This window comes from Trachypithecus francoisi, unplaced genomic scaffold (assembly GCF_009764315.1).
Source record: "Trachypithecus francoisi isolate TF-2019V2 unplaced genomic scaffold, Tfra_2.0 Lachesis_group5, whole genome shotgun sequence".
In the NCBI taxonomy this organism is placed as follows: domain Eukaryota; kingdom Metazoa; phylum Chordata; class Mammalia; order Primates; family Cercopithecidae; genus Trachypithecus; species Trachypithecus francoisi.
The window spans coordinates 67,375,668-67,393,008 of record NW_022681470.1 but is presented as its reverse complement, the minus strand read 5'-3'; the positions used below and the strand labels follow the sequence as shown (position 1 = coordinate 67,393,008).

The 17,341-nt window shown below is 42.5% G+C and overlaps 1 protein-coding gene across 7 annotated transcripts in view; it reads right to left on the bottom strand.

Moving 5' to 3' along the window:
- HHAT (hedgehog acyltransferase) overlaps positions 1-17,341 on the bottom strand; it is a 348,767-nt gene that overhangs the window by 321,729 nt on the left and 9,697 nt on the right. For 6 of the 7 annotated variants that reach the window (XR_004433737.1, XM_033196750.1, XM_033196753.1 and 3 more), the window contains exon 2: positions 5,113-5,246. The exons of the other annotated variant lie outside the window; for it this stretch is intronic. Coding sequence is in view for 5 of the 6 variants with exons in the window: in XM_033196750.1 (XP_033052641.1) it covers positions 5,113-5,203 (91 nt within the window). In the remaining variant the exon portion in view is untranslated. The remainder of the gene's footprint in view (positions 1-5,112; positions 5,247-17,341) is intronic. 7 annotated transcript variants of the gene reach the window in all.

The following is a 17,341-nucleotide window of genomic DNA, read 5'->3' as shown; positions in this document are numbered from 1 at the left end:
CGGGTGGGCATCATCCAATCCATTGAGGGTCTAAATAGAACAAAAGGAGGAGGAAGGAAGAATTCACTCTTATCTCTGGCTACTGCTTGAGCTAGATCATCTCGGTTCATCTTCTCCTGCCCTCAGACTGGGATTTACATCCTAGGCTGCTCCAGTTCTCAGGCCTTCGGACTTGAACTGAATTGCACCACTGGCTTTCGCAGGTCTACAGCTTGCAGACAGAAGATCATGAAACTTCCCAGCCTCTATAATTGTGTGGGCCAATTCCTTGTAACAAATCTCCTTTTATATCTATATGTAGCCTGTTGATTCTATTTCCCTGGAGAACCCTAACTAATACAGTCATTCATAACAAAAGCTCTCAGAAAACTAGGAATAGAGGGGAACTTCCTTAACTAGATAAAAAGCATCTATAAAAAACCCACAGCTAATGTCATACTTAATGGTGAGAAACTAGAAGTTTTCCCAGTTAAATTAGGAATAAGGCAAGGATATTCCTCTCATCTCTCTTTTTCAAGATTGTACTGGAAATCCTAATTAAGGCAATACAACAACAACAACAAAGAAAAGGTATATAAGATTGAGAAGGAAGAAATAAAATCATCTTTGCAGACACCATGATTACCTATGTAGAAAATCTGAAAGAACTGACAGAAAAACTCCTGGAATTAATAAGCAATAACAACAAGATTGCAGGATTTAAGGTAACTATACCAAAGTCAATTTCTCACCTATATATCAGCAATGAAATAAATAGAATTTGAAATGTAAAACAACACCATTTACATTGTCACCCAAAAAATGAAATACTACTGAGCTATAAATCTAACAAAATAGATATAAGATCTATATCGGGGAAACAATAAAACTCTCATAAAAGAAATCAAGTAACTAAATAAATGGAGAGATAGTCCATGTTCATGGCTAGGAAGACGCACTCTTGTCAAGATGTCAGTTCTTCCCAACTTGATCTATAGATTCAATGCAACCCCAGTGAAAATCCTGGCAAATTCCATTGTCTGAATATACCACAGTTTATTAATCCATTTGCCTGCTTAATGACATCCTGGTTGCTTCCAATTTTTAGCAATTATTAATAAAGCTGCTGTAAACATCTTTATTTTATAATTAAAATTATTTTGTAGATGTCAACAAACTGACTTTAAAGTTTATACAGACAGGCAAAAGACCCAGAATAGACAACACAAGTAACAGTCAGAAGACTGACACTATCCAACTTCAAGACTTACTGTAAAGCTACAGTAATCAAGACATTATGGTATTGGTGTAAGAATAGACAAATATATCAATAGAACATAATAGAGAGCCCAGAAATAAACCCACATAAATACAGCCAACTGAATTTTGACAAAGGAGCAAAGGCAAAACAATGAGGAAAAGATAGTCTTTTCAACAAATGGTGCTGAACAACTGGACATCTACCTGCAAAAAAATCAGTCTAAACACAGACCTTACACCCTTTACAAAAATTAACTCAAAATGAATCATAGGCCTAAATATAAAATGTAAAAGTATAAACGTCTAGAGGATAACATAAGAGAAAATCTAGATGATGTTGGGTATGGTGATGACTTTTTAGATCTAAGACTAAAGGCACAATCCTTAAAAAAAAAAATTGATAAGCTCGACTTCATTAAAATTTCAAAATTTCTGTTTTTCTAAAAACACTGTCAAGACAATGAGACAAGCCATACACTAGGAGAAAATATTTGCAAAAGACATATCAACCCAATTTAAAAATGGGCAAAAGAACCAGACAGACACCTTACCAAAGATACACAGATGGCAAATAGGCATATAAAAAGATGCTCCATATCGTATGTCCTTAGGAAACTGCAAATGCATTTCCTTATAGAAAAACAATGAGATACTACTACATACCTATTAGAATGGACAACATCCAGAACTGTGACAATACCAGTTGCTGGCAAGATGCAGAGAAAAGAAACTCTGATTCACTGCTGACAGGAATACAAAAGGCACAGGCACTTTGGAAGACAGTTTGGCAGTTTCTTACAAAAATTCACATATTCTTACTATATGATCCAGCAATTGCACTCCTTGGTATTTATCCAAAGGAGGTAAAAACTTATGTCCATTCAAAACCTACACATGATCTTTATAGCAGCTTTATTTGTAATTGCCAAAACGTGGAAGCAACCAAGATATCCTTCAGCAGGTGAGTGCGTTAATCAACTGTGGTTTTTCTAGACCACAAATTATTTAGCAGTAGAAAGATAGGAGCTATCAAGCCATAAAAAGACACTGAGAAGTCTTAAACGCTTATTACTAAGTAAAAACAAACAAACAAACAAAAAGCCAATCTGAAAAGGCTACATTTTGTATGATTCGAAGAAAAGGCAAACATATGACATTCTAGAAAAGGTAAAACTATGGCCACAGTAAAAAGATTAAGAGCTACCAGGGGTTGGGGCAGGAGGAGGGAAGGACAAGCAGCCGAAGCACAGAAGAGTTTTAGGGCAGTGAAACTGCTCTATATGATACTACAATGGTGGAAATGGGTCATTACACATTTCTTAAAACCTAAAGAATGTACACCACCAAGAGTGAACCCTATTGTAAAGTATGGACTTTGGGCAATAATGATATGTCAATGTAGATTCATCAATTGTAACAAATGTACACCTCCAGGGCTGGACGCACATAGTTGGCGAGGCTATGTATGTATAGGAGCATGGGGTATTATGGGAGCTCTCTGTACTATCTGCTCAATTTTGCTGTGAACCAAAAACTGCTTTTCTTGTTGTTCTGTTTTTGAAACATGGTCTTGCTGTGTTGTCCAGGCTGGTCTCAAGCTCTTGAGCTGAAGTGATCCTACTGCCTCAGCCTCCCAAGTAGCTGGGACTACAGGAGTGCACCACCATGCCTGGCTTTAAAACTACTTTTAAAAACTAAAATATATTCAAAACGGGAGGTAGGGGGAATCTCACAGAACAATGAGAGATAATAAAAGGTGGTTGTTTCTTTAAAACACAAAGCTTCAGGATAGCTTGTTGTCCAGAAACAGGTAGTGAAGACACCCTTCTAAGGAGGAGACTGCCAATGAACTGCTCATGTCCCTTCTTGGTTTCTCTACAATAGAATCCATGTGCTTTGGCTGGATAAATGGCCTCCCAACCAGAGATTACATTTCCTAGCTCCCCTCTCAGTGAATGTGGTCACAGGACTAGTTTCTGGTGAGTAGTACTTGAACAGATATGATATAAGCCACTTTCAAGTCAAGTTCTGAAAGAGAGAGAGCCTGTCCTCCCGTTCCCTTCCATCCTTCCTGCTGGTCAAAAAGCAAACTTGACAACAAGAGCTGGAGCAGCTACCTTACAAAAGGTGGGACATGTTGAAGACAGTAGGGGAACATGGGAGAAGGAACCAGGGTCTCTGATGCTAGCTAGACACCACACTAGCTGTGAACTACAGTTACTCTGGAGGCTAAGTTTCTGCAGCCAAGCTTGTTTTCTAAATATCCTATCTCATTGGGGTGTGCTAAAGATCAAGTGAGACAAGGTAGATGAAGTATCTAACACAGGGCCTGACACAGGGCAGGTTAGTTCCTCTTCATAAGCTCTGAGAGCTCAGAGGCTCCAGCAAGAGAACGCAGCTACTTGGACAGCCTTGCTCAAAGAACCCTGCTCATCTCCTTTAGATGGTCAGTTCCTGCAACCAAGTCCATGGCTATGAATGGGACACATTCAGAATGCAGAGGAAGGTCAACCCTGGTGATCCATAGAGTAGCAGATGCTGAAGGCAGAGCATTCTCAACTGTACTTCCCAAAACCTACCTTTGTCATTTTAAATGACTGCACTACTTTCAATATGCTGTCCTGTCTTCAAGATAAGATCCAAACTCCTTGGCCAAATATACAACCCATGTCTTTCACAACCTATCCCTGCTCTTTGATCTAAGCTCAACTCTTTTACTCCCCATCACACTCTGCACTCTAGTCCTGATGAGTGGTTTGTAGTTCCCTGATGATGGTAAGCTATCTCCAACATCATTTGCCTGCAAACTTAACTCTGTTCAGAGTTCCTCTGCTCACTTCTCTACTTGGCTGACTCTTGCTCTTCTTAAGACAAGACTCAGTAATCACTATCACCTCTAGGACACTCTTGCTACCTACGGCAGAGACTGCTCAAGGACCCTCCAAAATTCTTTCTCTTTCTTCCATAACATGAGAAGTTTTAGGCTGGGTGCAGTGGCTCACACCTGTAATCCCAGCACTTTGGGAGGCTGAGGCAGGAGGATCACCTGAGGTCAGGAGTTTGAGACCAGCCTGGCCAACATGGTGAAACCGCGTCTCTACTAAAAATACAAAAATTAGCCAGGCGTGGTGGTGGGCGCCTGTAATCCCAGCTACTCAGGAGGCTGAGGTAGGACAATTGCTTGAATCCAGGAGGCAGAGGTTGTAGTGAGCCGAGATCGTGCCATTGCACTCCAGCCTGGGTGACAAGAGTGAAACTAGGTCTCAACAAAAAAAAAAGTAGTTTTAGATAGCACATAGCCACCAAGCTAACGACGATTTCCCAGCCTCCCAGCTGTGCCCGTGGGACTCAGTGCTGGTCAACTGGGTGTGAGCAGGAGTGACTAGTGCTCCCTGCCAAACTGCCACTAAAATAAAGGAGGGCTCCCATTCTCCTTCCTACAGGCTGGGATGTGACCTGATGATGATTTATCTCCAGCACTCAGACAAAGGCAACACACTAAAAATGACAGAACGAGAAGATAAAACGAGCCCGGGTCTCATATGTCTGAGAGGACTAATGATGAAAGAGAAATTTAAGAGTTTACTTTGAATTCTGAATGCAAATCCCCTCCATGGCCTTCAATAGCCTTTGAATCAAACCCACCAATTATAGAAGACAAGCCACAGCATCACCTAAAAGACCCAGGATTAGGGTAGGAAACTTAATGGACTCAGGTCACTGATTCAAACTATCCAAGACAGGGGGAAGCAAATCAAGGCCCACATCATCTTGACACCATTGGATCATCTTCTTGAATCTTCCACCTCTGCTCCTTTTTTCTGACAGGAGTTTCCTTGTTTGATAGAAAGTCAGAAAAGCTTGGGGCCTTACCTCTGGAGACTTTGTAAACTTCATAGAAGGAATAGAAGTGGAAGCCTAGTGAGGCAAGTAGGTAAAGTGCCAGTTCCCATCGGGGCAGCATGGCTCCTAGGCACGAAGATGCCCGATGCCCACGCTGAGAGTTTCTGAGAAAGAGACAAAATATTAAGCCATGAACATGACACTAGAGAACAGCATCTTAACATCAATTCAGTTAGTTCGCACTCCCCGAGACCATCACTGTTGGAGGTGATACAGACATAACCCCAATAAAGCCTCCTCCTGCCTGTGACCTTACTCCCTCCTGCATCCAACAAACACACACACATGCACACATACACCACACACACTCAACCTGCCTGTCAAAGGGGTCAGGTCTTTTCCTACGGGTTCCCACAGCCTCCCATCAAAGTATATACATCAGACAGTTCTCTACTCATTGCATAATATACCTGTCTCTTCTGTGGAGTGAACCTCAGATAGCAGGGACCATGATCTCTGACTCCCCAGCCCCTAGCGCAGTGCCTGGAATGTAGCAAGAAGGGACTACCAGGTGCTTTGTGAATAATAAATGGCTTCAAAAAGTCTGAAAAGCACAAACAATATCCAAACCTCTAAGCCAACAGGCTCACCATCCTTGTTGTCCCTTTCAAGTATCATACTATAGGCCAGGCATAGTGGCTCATGCCTATAATCCCAACACTTTGGGAGGCCAAGATGGATCACCAGAGGCCAGGAGTTTGAGACCAGCCTGGGCAACATAGCCAGATCCCATCTCTAAAAAATAAAATAAAAACTTAAAATCAGCTGGACACGGTGGCACACACCTGTTACCCCATCACTTTGGGAGGCCAAGGCAGGTGGATCACTTGCGGCCAGGAGTTTGAGACCAGCCTGGCTAACACAGCAAAACCTGCCTCTACTAAAAATACAAGAATTACCCAGGCATGGTGGCACTTGCCTGTAATCCCAGCTACTCAGGAGGTTGAGGCAGGAAAATCACTTGAATCCAAGAGGCTGAGGTTGCAGTGAGAGAAGATTGTGCCACTGCACTCCAGCCTGGGTGACAGAGTGAGACCTTGCCTCAAAAAATATATATAAGAAATCAAGTACCATCCTGCAGTTGATTATCAGAATGGAATACTATAAACCTGTCTGTCTGCCATGCATCTACGCACTTTATTTATGTATTTTTGGAGACAGGGTCTATGTTGCCCAGGCTAATCTTGATTTCCTGGCCTCATGTGATCCTCCCACCTCAGCATCCTGAGTAGCTGGGGTTACAGGCACAAGCCACTGTGCTAGGCCTCATCCATACATTTCTTAAAGGGCAGTTAATAACATAACCACAGGCATCTGTGACAGACACTGCTCATCACCCACTGCCCCTCACTACCCCTTTTCAGAATTCAGTCTCTCTTCTCACACAGCAATTAAAATTTCCTCTGGACACCAACACTACACTGTAGCTAAGTGTGGACACCTGAATAGCTCCATTCAAAAGGATGTGAGTGAAGGGACAAGGCTGTGGCCATCTCTTTCTTTCCCTCCCTTTCCTGTTGAACAGAGTTGGAACAGCCACCGTGGATGAAGAGGTGAAAGTCACATGGACAAGACAGAGGCCTCTCAGTCCCCAAATCCATGTACCACCCCCAAACCCCAAAGTGCCCCAGACTACTTAGATCTAGACTGTTACAGGAAAAAGAAATGCATTTCTAGGCTGTTGAAGCCTCTCCTATTCTAGATCTCTCCATCATGGCAGCCATGACTATATTCTAAGTAATAGAGAAGGTATAGGAAAGTTAGATCCTAAAATTCAGCAAATTAAATGATTCCAAATGTTCCAACTAACAGAGTTCACTAAATTTAAACCCATTTATGGCCTTTACTGCTTTACTTAAACCTCTCAAATATGTCTCATTGTGGATGCCAAATTAAGAGCAAAATTTTAAGCTGCACCCCCCTCCCCAACCCCACCAACTACTTCTAACATGTGACAGTAATGCCAAACCCCAGAATTCACACATTATCTCATTTTGTTTTCACAACAGCCTGGTGAAGTAGGTGGAAGTGGAACAGGGGAAGTAGGCATTTTATAGATGACAAATGTGATGAGGTCACAGAGCCAGAAATAACAGCCAGAGCAGAAAAGCAAATACTGCATGATCTCACTTATATGTGAAATCTAAAAAAAGTCAAACTCACAGAAGTGGTGGTTGCCAGGGCCGGGGGGAAGGGGGGAAGATGCTGGTTAAAAGATATTGGACAGGATGAATAAATTCTGAGGATCTATCATACAGCATGGTGATTCTAGTTAGCAATAATGTATTATATTCTTGAAAAGTGCTAAGAGTAGATCTTAAATGTTCTCATCATAAAACGATAAGGAGGGTAAGGTGATGGGTATGTTAATTACCTTGATTTAATCATCTCACAATGTATAGCTAGACATCACATTGTACACCATAAATATGCACAATTTTTGTCTAAATAAATGAGTAAACAAATAAGTAAACAACGGAGCCAAGGCTCAAAGCCAAGTCTTTGGACCCAGGCCGCTGCCCCTCCACTCTGCCACGGCCAATCCCATTAATGCCAGTGTACAGTTACTCAGACTTAGAGCCTGACTCAGAATCTGCCACACACAAACTCCTTTCTTCAGGCCACTGGGAGACAGAGCAGGAAGGGAAATAAACTTCAACTCTGATAAACCACGATTTCAGAAATAAGTGGTCTTGCACCCAGAGTGCCCCATTTCATTACCTAAAAGTCACCCAGAAAGTTTGGTCTGGACTTTTCCTGCAACCTAAGAGATCCGGAAGCAGTCATTCATGCTTTAAAACACATGCCTAAGCCCTCGTATTTCAATAACACTTTCTCAAGTTCCTTACTATGTTTCAGAACTACTTCTAGCTTTATCCATTTCTACTCACAATTTATTTTTAAATACTTTCATCTTCAGAATAACAAGACTCCTTTCTGGAACTTTTCAGGAATTTGATAGGCTTCCCCTTAGTGGGAAGGTAATTTTAACTTCTTGGTTTATAATTTAATGTCTCGCCTGTCAAAAGATTGGTATTACATCGGATGACCTCTTTGCCTCACGAAGAATCTGATTAACAAAAAGCTGATCTTCTAAAAGGACTGAAATTTGAACACAAATGATCTTGTAGACTAAATGAAAGTTTTAGAAGGCTTGCCATTAGATGTTTTTCAGGGACATTCTATCTGAGACAATTCTCCTGCGTTAAGGATTTAATCCTCAGGGAACTAGAAAATTCAGTTTAATAATTTTTCATTTTGGTGCTTTTTTATTTTTCTTCCTGGAGACAGGGTCTTGCTCTGTTGCCCAAGCAGGAGTGCAGTGGCATGATCTCAGCTCGCTGCAGCCTCAACTTCTCAGGCTCAAGTGATTCTCCTGCCTCAGCCTCCTGAGTAGCTGGGATTACAGGCACGCACCACAATGCCAGGCGAGTTTTTTTGTTGCCCAGGTTGGTCTCAAACTCAGGAGATCTGCCCGCCATGGCCTCCCAAAGTGCTGGGATTACAGGCGTGAGCCACTGCACCCAGCTTAGTGCTGCTCTTAGCTGGATTGTACAATGAGTCCTTATTTAACATCACTAGTAGGGTCTTGGAAATTGTAACTTTAAGCAAAACAATGTATAATGCAACTAATTTTACCACAGGCTAATTGATATAAACAAAAGGTAAGTTCCTACTGCATATTTCTGGTCACAAAAACATCAAACATCTAAAGACCAAAACACTTCTAATAGTAAACACTGAAATAAACATGAGCTGTACATACACTTAAAGATTAATAAGCACAGGTAAGATCATTATTTACCCAAGTTTGATGAATCAGCAAGTGATGGCAGTTGTACTGGTGGTGGGTTAAACCAAGGAATAAAATGTTTGCAAAGCAAACATTATAAGGAGCACCTCCTGCCACCATGCAGTTCAAAACATTTACCATCAGGGTGGGCTCACTGAGAGCTTCGATACTACATTTTTTTGTCATGCATTTGTATGATTATCATAGACGTTACAAATTTTTATTAGATAATTTTTATGCATTCATTTTCCACCTGACTTGTTCCAATTTAGGGTCTCTGGTAGCTGGAGCCCATTCCAGCAGCTCAGGACGCAAGGCAGGAACCAACCCTGGACAGGATGCCATCTCAGTGCAGAACCCACTCATACTCACACCCCCACACTCGTTACCAAACACAGGTTCAGCTGCTCACCACTTGCAAAACAAATTAGCAAGATAGAGATATGGTAGAAAGAAAGTGACTTGATTACAGCCCAAAGCTAGCAATGTGCAGGATGGTCTAGACTCTTGCCTTAATGGAACCACTTCAAATTTCCAAGTGAAGTGCAAAGGCTTAAGAAGGGGAAGGCCGGCTGGGCGCGGTGGCTCCCGCCTGTAATCCCAGCACTTTGGGAGGCCGAGGCGGGCAAATCACAAAGTCAGGAGATCAAGACCATCCTGGCTAACACGGTGAAACCCCATCTCTACTAAACATACAAAAAATTAGCCGGGCGTGGTGACGGGCGCCTGTAGTCCCAGCTACTCGGGAGGCTGTGGCAGGAGAATGGCGTGAACCTGGGAGGAGGAGCTTGCAGTGAGCCGAGATCGCGCCACTGCCCTCCGGCCTGGGTGACAGAGCAAGACTCCGTCTCAAAAAAAATTAAATAAATAAAATAAAAATAAATACATAAATAAAAAAGAAGGGGAAGGAAGTTGTGGCATGGGGTGAGGCAGTGCAGGCATGCATGACTTGTTCCGATGACTCGTCTTCAATTGTTGCTCCATCTTGTGAATGGGCTGGCATCATCTGGGGCTCAGCTGGGTTGTAAATTGACTGTAGCCTTGAAGCCATCTCCTGGTAGGGGAGATTTTCACAGGTGTCTGTGCTATATCAAGGTCTAGTCTCTGGAACCTCGACTTCAGGCTGAAGGAGCCTAAAGACCCCACTGAAAGCAGATAACAGTGGCCCCAAAAGCTCCCCCAAATGAGAGGCAATTGCAGGGATTCCTAGGAATGTCTGACTTTTGTTGAATTTGAATTCCAAGTTTGGGGTTGACGGCTAAGCCAGTTTATGAGGCCTTTAAAAGGGACTAGATTCAGAGCCCCCAGCCTTGGACAGATGAACATCAACAGGCATTCGATGCCATCACAGAAAAACTTAATAGGGTACTCGGTTACACTCACACACTGGGACCATTTAGACACACCAATTCACCTAATGGGCACAGCTTTGGGATGTGGGAGGAAACCGAGTAGCCAGAGAAAACCCCTGCAGACATAGCGAGAACGTGCAAACTCCACAGACAGTGACCCCCAGCAGAAACTCCATTTTCTTCTATTCAGTGGTATAAGGAAACAATAACAGTTTCAATAATGCTATATGTTTTGTAGACATATGCACAAAGATACACAGTAACTAGCAGCAAAATAGCAGGTAACTAAGCAGCAAAACTAGCTGTCCCCTCACTCCCAAAATTTAGGGATTGAACCAAATAGTCTCCACCTGACAGCACAGTGATACATTCTGGCACCAAACCCACCTGTGGGGTCGGGGAGAAGGGGTGGGCAGGTGCAGGGGGAGTCCCAGGCTCTGTCAACTTATTGGTTGAGGAAACTTGGGTAGATAACGGCCTCCCAAATGTTTTCTCATAGGGTTGTTGAAGGGGTTAAATGTAAAATGCTTAGCCCAGGGCCTGGCAGTGAATAAGCACTCAACAAACATTAGCAGTTACTAGTGAATTTCATTCATCAGGAGCCTACCTAACCCAGACCCTGATTTTCCCCCTAAATCAAAGAAATCTGGCTGACCTTCCAGGGGTGTGCCCATCCTACCTGCATCTGGACCTCTTTCAGGAGGTTGGCATCCCCAGGGCTTTTGTTAGTGTCTCCTTCCTCTTCTGACGCCCAATCCAAGGCCACCCTGGACAGCAAGCAAACTATCCCTGTGGGTCACCTGCAAGCTTTCAGCCCAGAGCCTCTTCCTCACCACCTACCTCTCTGCTACTCCCAAGGGAATGATGGGCAGGCAGTACTTTCCACTTTCATTTTCACCACTCTCCATTACACGAATGCCACCTCGAAACACCACCACCGCAGACACTCCCCCATCTCCTTAACAGACCTTTCTTCCTCACACCTCTTTTCAACTCTTGCCTGTAGCTGACTGTCATAGTTACTACTTGGGACTGTCACTACGACAGTCACTACTGTTACTACTTGAGACCGTCATTACAACAGTTACTACTGTTACTACTTGAGACCATCATTAGGAGACTAAAGGAAGGAGGATGAAGGCAGAAATGAAAACTTAAAACAAAAGTAACTATTTTAAAGGAAGGGGCCAGGAGAAATAGAGAGCTCCCTGCTTCTAGGGAGCAAAGGCAGCAACCTCCAGCTTCTACAGCCCTTTGTTTTTATTGGGTAGAAAGAGCAGGGAGGAGGTAACAATTGGTCAGCTGCTTGATTGATCACAGGTTCACATTATTGCTAACAGGCTTCAGATTTGCCTAATCACAAGAAACACCGTGCCTGGGTGGTGACTGCCCCCAGCATTCCTTCTGGCAGGCAGACACAGTTTGTCAGTTTGCCAACAACCTGCTTTCATGAGAAACAGTTTGCTGTTTACTCATATAGCTTCCAGTGGTATACTAAGTTGATCACGACCCTCATTCTTTCGGCCTTCAACACTTGCCCACTTATCTCAGGAAAATTACTTCCCTACTTTGTTTTCCCTGTTTATTTCAGCTGTGCAGCCAGAAAGTAAATCAGAGTAGATATCTCTTAAGGGATTTATGACACAATGAAAAGGAAAAGGAAAAAGAAAAGGAAAGCTGTATATTTGGGAATATGACTGGAACCTTTTTTAAATGTCCAGACCCTTAGAGGTTCCCAAAAACACTCTCAAAATATTATCAAGTTTCCATTTCTCATGCTCTAAACAAGCATGTCCCTCTTTAGGCAGAGCTATCTGAAATCAAGGAGATTCTTACTAAAATGTGTAACTGATGCTTCTTTTCTGTTTTCATGCAGTCAGTCCTGCACCAATATTATCAGCTAAGTGGGTAGCTGTGAGATAGCCTAGAAAAGTCATCACCACTTACAGCATCATTTCTATAGAAAACAGCCAATCTATAGTGACATAGCCTGTGTTTAAGTAGCAGTCTACCTGATTAATCTACATAAATGAGATTGCACTATTGATACGTAAGAGTGATTGGGTTGCTGGGATGTGTGATGGTGAGATGTGTCTACGAACACTTTCCCAGTGTGGGAATACTGGTCAGAACTGTAAAGAAGAGAAAGTGTGGATGGTTCAGGGAAGGCAGAACAGGAGCCAAGTGGTAAGGAGTCTTAAAACATACGATTTGACGTTTAGATTTTATTTCCTGCAGAAACCTCAGGCTTGCAAGCCAGTACATAAAATTATTCGAACGAAGCTCTACAAAGCAGCGCCTTGATGCTGTGGTAGACCCAAGAGGCAGGGAGGTGGATGATTTAGGCCCTTAGTGAAAGTGGAGAGAGTGCTGGAACCAAGCCACACAGACGGGGAAAAATTAAGTTGTCCCTGGCATCAAACTAGTCCAGAAGTTGGTAGGAGGAAAAAAAGAGGAAGATAAAGAAGATAAAACAGCAACTCCAAAGCTGTAAGACAACAGGATCTCAAAGTTAAATGTTCAAAAGAGTGAGAATTTCGAGGCAAGTGAGGACAAAGCAATAGAATATGCCTTTAATATTAGACATTAAAGGAAATCATAGCAAAGGTTTCCCTGGAATCAGACGGAAGGAATTCAGACTGGAGTAATAGGGAGCTTTCTACACCTGCAAATTGGGTACAAACACCCCAAAGTTGAATATTTCAAAAAATATATTTATCTGGGAATTACAGAACTCAAGAGGGCCACAGAATAAAATCTTAGCTATAAAACGGCAAGAATCTCTCAGCTAACAGAGCTTTTTCTATACTGGAGCTACTTACATTTGCGTTTACTTTGGAATTTAACCCTCCACCTGCTTTCAAAGTCGCCATCTACTCCGATCCTCACAGGAGGGCTAAGCTTTTGGGGCCCTTTCAGGAATCAGAATCCTGCTTGGGAAGAAGCAGCGATCTGCCCATGGACAGAGAAGCCAGCAATGGAGCAAAAATTAGAACAAAAATTCCCAGCTCCCGCTGTCATACAGGCAGAAATCCTGTTCCTTGATCTTGGAAGAAAAGCATAGCTCACCTTGCCAAACCCTGAAACATGCATAACCATAATGGCTGCAAGATGGTTTTCCCCCAGCAACTTCCAATATCATTCAAAAGTACTTTAGCTTTAATTCTGATGCAGGCAACTAATGGATTCCAACACTTCCATTTTAAATTTTTTCTGCTTTTAACTCTTGATATCAAGCACTAAATGGGCTATAACCCAATATTCACATGCACCAGAGGACTTTAATAAGACAGCTCTCATCATTAAGCTAACAATCCCCCCCACATCAGCATCACCATCGTCACTTCTACTGACTAACTGCTCAATGTCCTTAAACGAAGATTTCCCTCTACTGAGTTTTCTTATGCTTTAGTAATAGCTGTACTATAACAAGTACTATTTACGGATTTCCTATGCTGAAAAGGCACTTTACAAGCATTATCTCACTTAATCTTCATAGCAACCCTTTGAGGTTGGTGCTTCTGATAACCTCACTTAACACAAGAGGAAACCAAGGCCCAGAAAGGATAAAGAAAGCTGCCCCAAATCACACAGCTGGTAGGCAGCAAAGCTTAAATTCATACCCACTGAGTCTAACTGCAGAGCCTTCCTTCAGCCACCTCACTATTCTTAGAGTGTACTGGATTCATTTTTTCCAAAATCTATAATGAAATCAATCCATTAGGAAAGCTAGAAGGTAATACAAGTGGTCTAAGTGTAATAGAATTTGTAAACGTTATGCATAACATTAGACACTCTCTATGATGAAAAAAATTTAAATCAATGAAATGTAATCAAAATACACATGAAACATCTAACTCACATACATTCCTTAAAAGATTTACTGAAAAAGGCAAACTAAACCAAACCGATCTACCTTGGAAGTAAGAAGGGAAAGTCAGCAGTTAGGCAGAGATAAGAGTAAAATTGAAATATCTCTAAATTCAGGAATAAATGAGCACTCTGGAAACCACAAGTAATAAAAGTGAAAGAAGCATATGCCCACTGAAATGACAATGGCTTTAAAGAAAATGAAATAGTAGTGCAATATTCTAGCATATTCGGAAAAAGTGGTATGACACTTTTGCCTTTTCCAGAGTCCAATTTTCATGAAACGGAACTCCATTTTATAGACTCTAAATTACATGATTTTCTCCAAGAAAGCCACCAAGTCCAGATTCCCATATCACAATTCTCTCCAAACCCAACTTCAGTCTTTTTTTTTTTTTCCTTTTCTGAGACAGAGTCTTGCTCTGTCCCCCAGGCTGGAGTGCGCTGGCATGATCCCAGCTCGCTGCAACCTCCACTTCCCGGGCTCAAGCAATTCTCGTGCCTCAGCCTGCTGAGTAGCTGGGATTACAGGCACACACCACCATGCCCTGGTAAGTTTTCTGTTTTTAGTAGAGATGGGGTTTTGCCATGTTGCCCAGGCTGGTCTTGAACTCCTGGCCTCGAATGATCCTCCCACCTCAGCCTCCCAAACTGCTGGAATTACAGGTGTGAGCCACCATGCCGGGTCCCAATATAAGAGTCTTATAAAGACTCTTATCCTTCAACACACATAATACTAAGAGGAAATACTCCAAACCCAGAAAGGTTTCACCAACACAGAAGAATGACTAGATAGACTGAAAGAGGTCCACTGAACTGGGGAAAAAAGTCTAATTACAGAATAGTTTAAAATACCCACTACTTCCAAATCCACACCAACATATTATGTGTCAGTTATGTATTGCTGCATAAGAAACCATCACAACATGTAGTTCCTTACAACAATAAACAGTTATTCTTTTTAAGGATTTTGTGGGATGTCAGTCTAGATAGTTCTGTTCATGTCCCTCCTTGGGTCATTCATGTGACTTCTGTCATCACACAACTCCACTGGGGCTGGAGGGGGCCATGATGACCTCATGCACACATCTGGCATTTGGCACCAGCTCACACAAGGCCCCTCCCTTCTCCTCCAGGCCAGGGCTCCTCCTCTGGTAGGCTAGACTCAGCTTTTTCACAGCAGTGAGGCTTCAGGGTACCAAAAGAACAGAGGCAAGAGGTGCAACATCCCTTAAGGACCAGGCTCCAGAGTTCACAGAACACTTTATTGGTCAAAGCAAGTCCAAAACCCAGCCTGGATTCAAGGAGGAGGAGAAAACAGACCATACATCTTTATGGGAGGAGCAGCAAGGGTACCTTAGAAAGGGGTGGGGACACATCTACCACACCAGGTATATTATAAATAGTTACTAATCAACAAAATCTGGAAAATTAGTTGAAAAGATACCTTTCACAATGGATCTTCATTACATAAAATGGCACAAAGGTTGTTCCCTCCCTTCTTATATATGTAATGAAAAAAATTATGTTCCCAAATCAGAATTTCAAAATCAGTGGGATCTCTGTTGCCATTTGGTCTCATCCAGCCAGTTTGGGGAATTCCTTTTATAATAGCCTACTTAACCATTTCCAGTAACATTACAAGGCAGAGAAACACTGTTCCTAAGCAGCTGTTGCTTTTGTTGTTGTTTTTGTTTTGAGACAGGGTCTCACTCTGTCACCCAGGCTGGAATGCAGTGGCATGATCACAGCTTACTGCAGCTCCAAACTCCTGGGCTCAAGTGATCCTCCTGCCTCAGCCTCCCAGGTGCACACCACCATGCCTGGCTAGCAGTTCTGATTGTTGTGTTTTCCCTTGAAATCTACCCCTGTATTTCTAAAAAATACAGATTTCTAAAAAATACAGGGGTGGACTTCTTCTGCCACTAGCCCTCTTCTACCTTCTGGAACTAAAGGCATGGAGACAACATAGTGTGATATGGTTTCAGGGGTGGCTCTGGAGTCAGAATGCCAAAGATTGAATCCCAGCTTTGCTGCTTCATGGTTGTGTGACCTAGGACAAGGTGCATAACCTCTCTGAGCTTCAGTTTCCTTATCTGTAAAATACAGTAATAGCAAATCTCAGAAGATTGATGTAAGGATTAAATTAATTTATAAAATGATAAAACAGTGTCTTAGGCATAGTAAACTCTGAAATGCTTATTTTGTTGTTTTTAATGCTATTACTATTGAGTATGCTAAAAAGGCTTTTTTATTCTTTCCAATAATACTCCTTCAAATATTTAAAGATAACTAATGCCATCTACTCCATCCAAACCCTCTTCCAGACCAACATCTATGATTCCTTCAACCATTACTTCAATGACTTGGTTCCAGGTTCCTTTCTGAAACAAGGTCTCACTCTGTGGTTCAGGCCGGAATGCAGAGGCACAATCTTGGCTCACTGCAGTCTCAACTTTCCAGGCTCAAGCAATCCTTCCATCTCAGCCTCCCAAGTAGCTGGGGCTATAGACAAGAGCCACCACACCCATTTTTTTTTTTTAAGAAATGGGGGGGGTCTCACTATGTTGCCCAGGCTGGTCTTGAACTCCTGTGCTCAAGTGATCTTCCCACCTATTCCTGCCAAAGTGCTGGGATTACAAGCATGAGCCACTATGCCTGTCCCCAGATCTTCTGCCTTTCTGTCAGTTGTCTCTGTATAATACATGTACCTAAACCTGAACCCAAAGCTTCAGTTGTGACAGTGGGAGGACAAGACCATCACTTCTCTTCTTTCAGAAACTGCACTCAAATAATGAAATCTTAGATGCATGTCTTCATTCAACAAATACGAATGAACTTCTAATGACAACCAGGAACTGTGCTCTTTGTGAATACAAAATATAAAGATCCCCTCTGTGGGGTCCACCAAAGATGGGTCCCTTAGAAGTGTCCATGTCCTGATCCCTGGAACCGTGAATATGTTGCCTTACACAGCAAAAGGGACTTTGCCTATGTGATTAAGGATCTTTTGATTGAGAGATTAGCCTGGATTATCTGGGTGGGCCCAAAGTAATCACAAGGTTCCTTTTAGGAGGGAGGCGGAAGGGTCAGAGACAGAGAGGAAATGTGAGGTGATGATGGAGGCAGAGGTTAGAGTGGTGTGCTTGGAAGATGGAGGAAGGGCTCCCGGATGAAGGAATCT